This window comes from Acanthisitta chloris, unplaced genomic scaffold (assembly GCF_000695815.1).
Source record: "Acanthisitta chloris isolate BGI_N310 unplaced genomic scaffold, ASM69581v1 scaffold7310, whole genome shotgun sequence".
NCBI classification, from domain to species: domain Eukaryota; kingdom Metazoa; phylum Chordata; class Aves; order Passeriformes; family Acanthisittidae; genus Acanthisitta; species Acanthisitta chloris.
In genome coordinates this window covers 10,593-22,292 of record NW_008651003.1, presented here as the reverse complement: position 1 = coordinate 22,292, position 11,700 = coordinate 10,593, and the positions used below count along the sequence as shown (strand labels likewise).

General features: G+C 44.0%; 1 protein-coding gene across 1 annotated transcript in view; it reads right to left on the bottom strand.

The window, feature by feature from the left end:
• Positions 1-114: 114 nt before the first annotated feature.
• Positions 115-11,700, bottom strand: part of LOC103798947 (lactosylceramide 4-alpha-galactosyltransferase-like) — a gene marked incomplete at its 3' end in the record, with an annotated part of 12,353 nt that continues 767 nt past the window's right edge. The window contains exons 2-4 of the mRNA XM_009071238.1: positions 11,380-11,576; positions 275-410; positions 115-198 (exon numbers count right to left, since the gene is read on the bottom strand). Of these exons, the coding sequence (XP_009069486.1) occupies positions 115-198; positions 275-410; positions 11,380-11,576 (417 nt within the window). The remainder of the gene's footprint in view (positions 199-274; positions 411-11,379; positions 11,577-11,700) is intronic.

The window sequence follows — 11,700 nt, the reverse complement described above, 5'->3', positions numbered from 1 at the left end:
TTGGCTTATGCCTTTCGTGTTCTCCACAATTCTCCAATAAAACAAGATGTAGACAAAGGACACGAACATAAAGGAGAGGATAAACAGAGCCCTGAGCTTGTGGGTCAGCACCACCCTGGTCAGTTTTAGCAGGCAGCTGGGCATCGTGAGAATTCGGGCTCCCATCAGAGCCTGCTTTTCTGAGTCAGCCATCGTGATCTGAAAGGAAGGAAAGAACAAAAAGACACTGATATATGAGGCAGCAGACTATGAGCCTTCTTTAATGTATCTGTACCATCTTCATCTGTACCATGTGGTACCATAGTGGTACCACACCATCTTCACAGACCTCATCTATCACCATCATATCTATCATACTGGGAGAATGAAGACCCTGAGCCCATTGTAGAAGAGGATCAGGTTCGTGACCACTGAAGAATTTGCATGTGCATAAGTCCATGTGACCCAATGAGATCCATCCATGGGTCCTGAGTGAGTTGCAGATGAAGTTGCTAAGCCACTATCCATTATTTTTGAAAAATTGTGGCAGTTAGGTGAAATCCTTGAGAACTGAAAAAGGGAAATATAACCCTCATTTTTAGAAAGGGGAAAGCAGAACACCCAGTGAACTATAGACATGTCAGTCTCACCTCTGTGCCAGGCAAGATCGTGGATCAGATTCTCCTGAAAACTATGCTAAGGCACATAGAAAAAGAGGTGATTGGTAACATCCGACATGGATTTACAAAGGGCAAATCATGGCTGAGAAATCTGGTCACCTTCTATGATGTGGCTACAACATTGGTGGATAGGGGCAGAGCAACTGACATAGTCTGCAACACTATGGAGTGGCTCTAGAGAGAGAGGCAGCCCCTACATGAATCATCAGCTCTGGATTCCCAGAACATTTTCGTCTCCTGCACAAAAATGCCAGCATGTGCAGTCAATGTTATAGGCAGCAAAAATCATCCCACCCTGCATTGTACACACCTATTTCCCCTCCCTCCACCCCACAGCTGGTTGAATCCTGTAGATCATTTTTAAGCTGTAGAAGAGAAACGATACAGGCTTGAGAGGGCAGAGCCTGTCCTGTAGAGAAGGCAGGGAAGTGTGACTCTATTCTAGTAAAGGACAGAACCTTACTGCAACTGAACTTCTATATAGTTAGAAATAGATTTCTCCATTTCTCCTTTTGTAGTAGCTAAGACATTGTTTTAGACGCTGCGTTAGCCTGTCCATTTCTTTCAGAAAATAACACAGGAAGTCTGGCTCTCTGTCTTCCTCTGAAATTCTAAGGGTCATTGCACAGAAACTACAAACACTACTCACCTGCCCCTGTTTTCTAGACATCACAGATTTCGCTGCTCAGCCGGAGAAGATTTTTAAGAGGTGAGTGTCTCTGAGAGATCCTATAACTCTGTGGTTTGGCACTTCCTTCTTCTGAAAAGAAATGGTGAGAAATGGAGTCTGAACACAAGGGGAAAAACAGCAGATGAAGGAGGATGTTACATCATATATTCAGCTAGTGAATAGCTAATATAAAGGACATATGGCGCGCTGCAAAGAACCTGTCTAATCAAGAAAAAAAAGGAGGAAATTGAAACCCCGTTGTCAATACACATTAACCTTCATACTGTGGCAGGAAAAGGATTGGTTTTCAAGGAATCACAGAACATTCTGAGTTGAAAGGCACCCATGATCTCCTGAGTTGGATGGGACTCCCTTGAGCTCGGTCAGGCTTGGTGCTGTGACCACAGCCCTGGGGAGCTGTCCTAGTGCCCAACCACCCTCTGGGGCAAGAAACTTTTCCTATTATCTTACCTAAACCTCTCCTGCCAACTTCAGGCCATTCCTTCGGGTCCTGTCACTGGTTGCCAAAGAGAAGAGATCAGTGCTGCCCCTGCACTTCCCCTTGTGAGGAAGTTGTATACAGCGATGAGGTCTCCCCTCAGACTCCTCTTCTCAAGCCTGAACAAACCAGGTGGCTTCAGCCACTCCTCATATGGTTTCCTCTCATTGCCCTTCACCATCTTTGTTGTAACATGGCTTTGTTTTCTACTCTTTTGCTCAAAATTATCAGTGCTTGCTCTGCCATGATAACTGAGCTGACAATTTCAGAGAGCTGCCTGCTCCCACCCTAAGACATAAGCTCTGAATGCTCCTTTGAAAACACTCTCTTTCAACCAAATAATTTACTCATTCATTAGGGAGTACTCCCTCTTATGCCAGGTACAATCTAATCTATTCTAGTAAACGACGCAACCTTACTACAATAGCACTTCTATAGACTGCAAACACTACTCACCTGTCCCATTTTCTAGACAAATTTCACTGCTCAGCTGGACAAGATTTTAAAGCAGTTAGTGTCTCTGAGAGCGGTTTCAACTGTCTGGGCTGGCTCTTCCTTCTGAAAAGAAATGGTGAGAAATGGAGTCTGAACACAAGGGGAAAAAACAGCAGATGAAAAAGGACATGACATCATACACTCAGCCGGTGAATAGCTGATATAAAGGTCACATAGATGTGCCACATAGAAAATGTCTAGTTATAAATTAAACAAGAAAAAAAAAGGAGGAAATTGAAACCCCATTCTCACTACACATTAACCTTTATACTGTGGCAGGAAAATGGTTTTATTTTCCTTTGTTAAGAATTATCAGTGCTAGCTCTGCTTGTGTGGCTGCCACGATAACTGAGCTGACACTTTCAGAGAGCTGCCTGCTCCCACCCCAAGACATAAGCTCTGAATGCTTCTTTGAAAACACACTCTTTTCAATCAAATAATTTACTCACTCATTAGAGAGTACTCCCTCTTATGCCAGGTACTTCATTGAATGACCTTGCCATATTCAGGTGTCCTTCATTTCACAGCAGAGCTCCCCCTTGCCCCTGTGGTCAAGGGTGGCTGACTGTCCATTATACATGGCATGTTGGTGTGTTCATAAAATCTCACCTATATCAAGTACAGCCTATTGCTTGGTAACTTCCCTGACCCCTCTCCAACTCTTTCCATGCACTGCAGCACCATGACTGGACACATGAGATGTCAGCACTGGGGACGCTCTTTGGAAAGCACCTTAAGCTATTTGCAGTTCTTTCATCCATGGAGCTCTCCAGGCCTCAGGTCAGGGCCAAGCTAGTCCCAGAATCAGAGAAAGGTTAGGGTTGGACAGCACCTCTGGAGACCATTTGTGAACTCCTCTGCTCAAAGCACAGTCATCTAGAGTGGGCTGCTCAGGACCATGTCCTCTTAGCTTTTGACCTTGTCCCAGTATTTAATTGATACAGCTTATGCCTAGGCAACTAGGAGATTTAGCCTATGAAGCTAGATAGACCTGCAAATAAATGAAAAATTCCAGGAAAGATTGTGCAAAGGGATCGTTTAGCTATTAGCAAATACATCTGCTGAGCAAAGAGGAGAAGAGGGAGAATAGAGTGCAATAGAAATAGAGGCACAGGCGTCAGATTTCATTTTGCCTGAAATTTTGCAAGCATAAAACTGAAAAAGAGAAGCCAAATGACCCCTGATACCCAGGTACTCACTGATCACCTGTCCAAAGGGACAAGGATGAGCAATCACCTTTGTGCTGGAGCTCATACTTGACGTTAAATACGCTCTCGGTCTTGAGAACCAAGCTGCTTTCTCCTTAGCTGGCTCACCTGTGGAGTGCAGGGAGGCAGGAAACCCAGTTCCTATGCTGTGAGGAGAAGCTAAACTGATGAGCAGGAAGTTGCTGATGTAGAAAACAGGAGCTTAGAAATTGCATATTTGATCAATTCACAGTGCTCTCATGATGTAGAAAGAGGTACTACAACCACTAACATTATGACACTGTGTGACTAACATGATCACAGGTAGAGGGAAAAACTCCACCTTTCAGTCATGTGAGCTCTTTGAACCACTCATAAAAGGAAAACCAGTGCCTGTCTTGTGAGCCTACCTGCACTTAGTGCACATCCCTAGGGTTGCTGGGAAGAAGACCCAAACCTAATGGCTAGGTTCAGAGGAGATGAGGTGGGTTCCTCTGTCCTCAAAGCCTTCCCAGTGCCCTCCCTTTTTGTGCATTCCTTGTATTGGCTTCTTGGTCTTCACATTTGCTCAACCTTACCCAGCAGTGACAGAAAACAGGAGGTGGCTCTCACCTCATCCCTGAAGAAGGGAACCAGTAAGAGAAACACAACTTATATCTATCTTTACTATTAAATAAAATTAATTAGAAATATAATTCTTTGAGGTCCCTCAGAACATGCAGATTTACAAGACAGATTAGTTAGCGATGGGGGTTTTTTATCTTAAACTGGGCAAGATGCTTTGATTGGTTCCAACATTTTAAAGCAGTAGCTGTGCCCTCTCATGGCCAAGTCAACTATCATTCCTGCAGTTCTGTGCACTAGAAATATCCTTCTGGATTTAAGGAAGACACTGCTGGGGAAGCAAAGCAGAGTTGCTGCTCTTGCAGCATGGGACCCAGTGCTAGAGGCACTGAGCCTGGGCCTTGGCTGGAGAATCTGGCACAGCTGAGATCAGCCAGAATATGCTATGGAAATCCAAATATAGCTTCACAGGCTAAATGAAAGTACACTGTGATATACCTTCCCTTCTTTCTATTATTACTGCTTGTCATTGTTGTGTAATTTTAACAAGACTTCAACTACTTTATGCCATTAAACTATTCAAAAGCTTCGTTTATGGTACATCAAGTACCAACACAGCAACACTGCTCTGGTCAGCCTTGGAAAAGGTGTTTTCACCAGTCCCTGTTGTCTTCAGGAGAATGAACCAAATACTGTTGAGTTTAGAGATGTCATTTCATGCAAATATGTGGACATATGAACAGGAAAAACATTGGAGGAGGTGTGTAAAAATTTGCTAAAATTTTTTTTTCACCTTTCCAGAGTGAACCCTGCAATATCCAATTTCACTTACAGTGGTCTTAGAACTAAGTTTTCTCCTGAAATAAAAGAAAGAACAGTGAAAATACCCACTTGTATAGCTGTAATGCAGTGCTGGATAGACACGCTGTGGGGTAAGTAGCATTAAAAGCAAGCCACAGCAGAGTCAGATGATATTAGCAAGTTTCTACAAAAAACAAAAAAAAAAAAAAAAAAAACCCCACCCAAAACAAAACCCCAAACAATAGATTGTGGGGAGTAATGATATGGCAGTTTTAATAGCTGTTGATTCCAAGATCCCTGTACACAAAGCAGCAATACGAGTTATCCAGACAATATGTACTCAGACTCTGTTATTTGCAACAGAGAGTATCAATGATGTACATACCTAAAGGTCACAAACAGAAAATCAGATATCCAGGCATGGCAACATCAACGAGTTTAAATTCAGTTTCAGCCTCCCTAAATACAATAAGCAGTAGTCTAAGATGAATGGAAAATGGTCAGTAATGTTATTACACTTAGACAATAGGAAATTTGTGGAAAGGATTAAGATAGAGCTGTAAAAGCTTCCAAAAGCCCGGGCAGGTCAATTTCAATTAAGTTAACTTGCTCAGGAGCTTCCTCAGTTGTAAAGAAATGTTAGCAGGAGCTGTTATTTTCTCAGACAGTAACCCTTCGACAGGATTAGATCCCTCCACAGAGCCTTCCTACCCTCCAGCAGATCAACACTACTGCCCAACTTGGCGTCATCTGCAAACTTACTGAGAGTGCACTTGATCCCCTCATCCAGATCATTGATAAAGATATTAAACAGCACTGACCCCAGTACTGAGCCCTGGGAAACACCACTTGTGACCAGCCCCCAGCTGGATGTAACTCCATTCTCCATCACCCTCTGGGCCCAGCCATCAAGCTGGCTTTTTTACCCAGCAAAGCATATGCCTGTCCAAGCCATGGGATGCCAGTTTTTCCATGAGAATGCCATTGGAGATAGCGTCAATGGCTTTACTAAGATCCAGGTAGACACCACCCATAGCCTTTCCATCATCCAGTAAGCAGGTCATCTTATCATAGAGGACCAAGTTTGTGAAGCAGGACCTACCTTTCATGAACACATGCTGGGTGAACCTGGTTCCCTAGTTGATTGCACTCAACATGATCCGTTCCATAACCTTCCTTGTTATCGAGGTCAGGCTGACAGACCTGCGGTTCTCCAGATCTTCCTCAAGCCTTCTTGTAGATGGATATCCCCAACTAGGACTTCCCCAGTTAACCAGGACTGCTAGTAAATGATGGAGAGCACTGCAGAGATCTCTTCCACCAGCTCCCTCAGTACCCTTGCGTAGATCCCATCTGGCCTCATAGACTTGTGCATTTTTAAGTGGAGCAGCAGGTCGCTGTTTCCCCATCTTCCAGCTCAGAGGGCTGGATACCCTGAGGATAGCTGGTATTTCAGTTAAACACTGAGGCAAAGAAGGCATTAAGTACCTCAGACTTTTCCTCATCCTTGGTGGTAAGGCTTCCCCCCTACATCCAATAAAGGATGGAGAGTCTCCTTGGCCCTCTTTTTGTTATTAATGTATTTGTATAAAAAATTTTTGTTATCTTTTACCACAGTGACTGCATAAAATTCTAGCTGAGCTTTCACCTGCATAGCCTAGTGACATCCTTGCAATCCTCCTGAGCCACCTGCCCCTTCTTCCCTGGCTGGTAAATTCTCTTTTTTTCATCTGAAGTTCCCTGTTCATTCAGACCAGTCTTATTCCTCACTGGCTTGTTTTATGGCACATTGAGACAGCCTGTTCCTGAGCCTTTAAGATCTCCTTCTTGAAGAATATCCAGCCTTCGTGGACCCCTCTGTCCCTCAAGAATCTTTCCCAAGGGACTCTCTCAACCAGTGTCCTGAACAGGCCAAAGTGTGGAAGTCCAAGGTGGTGGTTTTGCTGATCCCCTTCCATACTTCATCAAAAACTGAGAACTGTATCGTTTCATGACCAGTATGTCCAAGACAGCCTCTGACCACCACATCTCCCACCAGTCCTTCTCTGTTCATAAACAGCAGGTCCATCAGGCCCCAACATCCCCAACTTCCTCTTACCTGTAGTCAGATGCATAAATTAATTCTGATTTGTTTCAGACTGATCTCTGAATTCCCTTTCGATCTCTCATTTCCTACTGACTTTCTACCTCTCTAGCAGGTGTCATGGTCTTCTGCAACTGGAAAAAACATTAATTGTGTTGGTAGCTTTAATACCTTTTGGAAATTGTTTTCAAACAATGCTTTCTACATCCTTATGGTGTTTTCATACTTAACTTGCCAGACCTTGTGTGCTTACCTCATTTTCCCCCGGATATTGATCCCACTTTGTCAAGAGTACTTTATACTTCTCATACCTCTACCTACATATTACAGAGAGTGCTATTTAGCTCCACCATCATACACAGATTTAAAGATCAAGATCTCAGCTTGGGCTGTAATGGCAGGGTGCAGCTGAAGTGACTTCCTCATGCAGTTCTCTCTTCTGGACTATGTCGGTTCATAGGAGTTCCAGGCATAGTTGTAAAGAAGACACCAGAGACCACAAGTCAAGTGAACACAGGGAAATGGTCACAATTACTTGGGTGAGATGAACCTGAAGTACCTATGAAAGACCAGAGGTCAGATGTTCACAAATGGCATATCCAAACAGAACATGTGGAGAGCTTTGCTTCTCCTCTTCTCCCCTGCCGCGAACAAACCAGCCCTAGACAGAACTCAGTTCCCAGCATACATCAGATTAAGACAGGTAACTGCGCTTTCCCCCAAGAATGGCTCTTAACCTACACTGCGCTACAGCCTTCCCAGACTACACATTGATTTTGAAAGGAGGCAGATGAAACAAGGAGGAGAACAGAGGGGAAAAAAAGAACCCTGCAGAGCATTACTCCTTACTCTGTGTTCTAGATCCCCCCAACACAAGAGTTCCTGGCATAGCAGACCTCTCAGCCAGCACAGAGAAAATAATCATCATTCAGTGTCCTCCCAGGAGACAAAGTCCAGGATTACCCTACTGATCCTTCAATACTCTTCTGCTGCTGCACTGTCCAATTCTGCATCTCCAATTTCCACTCCTGGCTTCTCTCCTTCACACCTGACTACTAGTTAACCTTCATGAGCTCAAGAAAAGAAACAGCTAGTGCCTTCTCACCACTTCCCATCATCCCTGGCTGCATATCAGCAAGGAAGAAAGCACAGGCAACTATTTCATGTCTCAAGGGAAAACTGTTGCCCTGGCCTTTTACTCAAGGAGTCACAATAAAACTTCTCTGCAGACCAGACCCCACCAGTCCTTTCACAGCCTCTCAAAACACTCCCCTGGACTCCAGGGTCTTTAGATCAGGCTCTGAAAGGCAGGTGGGAAAATGAATGGCTGCAGCATAAGCTGTCCACTTTTATGTCTACAAGAGCACAGACATGGTCACTAACATCCAGACCTTCAGAGTGAGACTAAAATGCCTTGCTTCAGACAGACTTCAGGCCATGAATGACAGGGTGATACTTGGTTGGGTTAGGAATCTGTACCACACACTGTGCTTTCCGCTGTTCCCTCTACTGAAGTCCCAAAGATGGCCTATAGTCATGGTCTGCAGAGCCTTCTTTCTGCAAGTACTTGTGCTCAACTTCTCTCATGTTGATTCCACACTCCTAATTTTAGTGAGCCACTTCAGGACAGAACTTTAAAAAAAGAAAAACAAATGTTTTTCTGCATAATAACTACAGATTGCTCAGACCTACCACCAACGCCTCGCAGAACAAAATAGAACATCTTGGCAGAGAGAATTAATAGTAAAAATGTATTTATTTATCATTCACAAGATGAAGTGGAAAAGGTAAAAGGCTGCATTACTTCCTTATCAAACTTCAGAACATTGATTCTACAGGGAAAAGAAAACAAAATAACAATCCACCACTCCATTTATCCAAAAAGGCACTTTCCTAGAATAAGAAGTGATACATCAAACCAGATACTCATTGCAGGGGGTCCCAAACACTTGCATAATCAGTTCAAGGTATTATCACAGTAGAATCCCTTGTTATGCCTTTATGATCACCAACCACCATTTTACCATCTCTGGTCGGGGTTCCTAGACTGGTAAGATTTCTGTTGTTTAACTCAAAGGGCCCAAAACAGAAGGAATCAGTAGAAGGAGAAAACCACCCATCACTAATCAAACACTAGGCCAGGGCTGACAATTTTAGAGCTACTTCTAAAAAAGGTAGCGAAAAAACCATCAGAAAGTAGTGACAGTGAGAGTAGACAGTGAAAACAGCATCCATTTATACCATCTAGTTTGTCAAAGAATGCTTGTACAGTCAGGAAGTTCTGCTGTTTCTTCATAGTCTTTTTCTTAAAGATGTTCACTGCTGGGAGAGGTGCAGACATTCAAAATACTAAAACCCTCCAGGTTATACCCTAGAGCTGGGCAGCACTACACATACATTTGCATGTGGTGCCAGCTGCTGGAGGGGTGATTGCAGCACCTTCTTCACTCCAGGGTAGCAACATGTGCACAGACCTCACACCCTGCCCAACTCACAGGCAGGCAGCTTACAAACAAAGCAGCACTGGCCCCGGATCAGCACCAGACAGCTCAGCATAAAAAAGTCCAACCAAATCAAAAAGTCAACACAAAAAGATAGACACCCTCCTTAAACTCCCACAGTCACGTTCCCTGAGGGGCAGGGAACTACTTTATAAAAGTGACAGGCAATTTGTCTTTCTTGTTTTTATCATCACAGAAGACACAAATGAACCTGAGACAGAGGAATGTTGCATGCAGAGTCTTTTACATTTTTGACATTGCCTTGGCTGAATTGAGCAAACCTCACATTGCTTATGGTTGACCTGGGAAACAGAAGAGGCCTCAGGCAACTGCAGATCTAGAAAACATCTGAGTCACATTCAGAAGACTTGCAGGGAGCACCATGTGAAAGATCTGTCACTTTGAGGCCAGATGACACTGAAGACCTGACTGACTCATGGTCATCAAAGGGGTCACTGGACTACCCCACTGCTGTTTCTAGGTATAAGAAGAGGATGCACACTGGAGGAAGAAGAGATTTTTCAGTGAGATCATAATCTCTTAGCACAGGAGAGGGCATGGACAATGCTCTGCTCATCTGCATTATACACTTATATCATAGTCCCAAGCTCATGTACATCAGCACCCCCCTTTAATAGTGTGGTGAGAACCAGATGTAATGATGTTGACATAGTTGTTTCTCACTTTTTTCCGATTATTTTTCAACAAGAACCATAAGAGTATCAATATGACCTTTTGGTCATCAAGGCAAGGGACAAGTGTTCTCACATGGTTTGTCCAACTAACTTGTCTCTGTGGTGGAAACCCTCAAAGGCACAATAGCACCTTGCGAGAGATATGTTAGTTTTCTTCACTGCAATTCAGGAAGATGCTCAGAGAGAAGAGTAAAGTTTTTCACTGCCCTCCCCAAGATGTTCCAGGAGAGATTTGTACTCCTGGACAATGAATTGCAGGGGTACGCCAGGCTGCCATAAACGACTCATAAATGGAGTTCAATTCAGACAGTACAGGTTCACTAACAAGCTCTCTGTAGCCTTGGAAATATCATGCCTTTCCTTTAGGATCCATCCAACTGCTGAAAGATCTGGTACATCTGAGGTGAAGTTATGGACAAACTCAGTGTAAAAGATAGTTCAGCTCTTCCTGTGTCAGGTGCAATTTAAGGTATAATTTGAATGAGCTCTCCTGCTCACTGCAGGGTGTTAATTTGCCACTACTACAAAATAAATCATTGCTGCACAAGAGCTGTTTCTGAAAGATGAGCTGGCCTTGGATCCTCATGTTCTGATTTGCACCAAATGTCCATGTCTTGAGGATCTGTGACATCGAACAGAGACTGCAACATCCAGCTCAAACCAGACATGAAAAAGTGTTATGCACCAAAGGCTTCAGAAGTGAATGAAGAGAAAAAATAAGTTGCTTTAGCTCTCTTCTTTGTTTTCCTCTACACTTTTCTCAGGACACCTTCTCCAGCACATCCTTAACCTCCTCCTCAGTTCTTGCTCTTTGCTCTCCCATCCTTTTGTTGCTTTGAGGACTGAACTTCAGAAGTCCTGAGAATTGAGTGATGAGATGCTCTTATACAAAGGCCTCTTCCAGGTTTACAACCACAGAAAGGGACCTAACTTCTCTGAAGGGATGATGGAGGCTGCCCAGCATTTGCTTCCCTCCTGAGATATCTCTACCTAACCAAGTCAAGCAGAAGAAAGCTCCTGCAGAGGAACATGTTGCTGGTAGGCAGTTAAAGTCAAGACAGAGCTACACAGACATCAGCAGAAGCTACAGGTTCCACCTACACACCACAAATGGCTTTTGTCCTCAACTCTCACCACATCACTTCAACAGAAGGTTCATTTGTGATGGAACAGCTGGAGAGCTGTGGGCTCCTGGGTAACATCTCTTAGTTCACCCTTGACTCACTGCCGTTCAGAGTCCTTCTTCATGATATCATATGTGGCAGGGCAGAAGTGAGAATGCAGCTGAGCCAGCAAAGCCTGGGAGGTGATCTCTAGCCTTGTCCCTTGGCTCTTCTTGTTCCATACATGCACTGCATAGGTGTTACTGAAGAGTCGGTGAAGCTCCGAGGAAGTGACCACTTCAAAGTATTTCTTCCAGTCCTGCCACCGAATGGGATAAAAAGCCTCACGAGGCAGAGCACTCACTCCTTTGCATCTCATCCGGCTCTGAAGACTCCTGATGGAGCACCACTTCTTGAAGACAGGTGTCACGAGCGGCACGCCG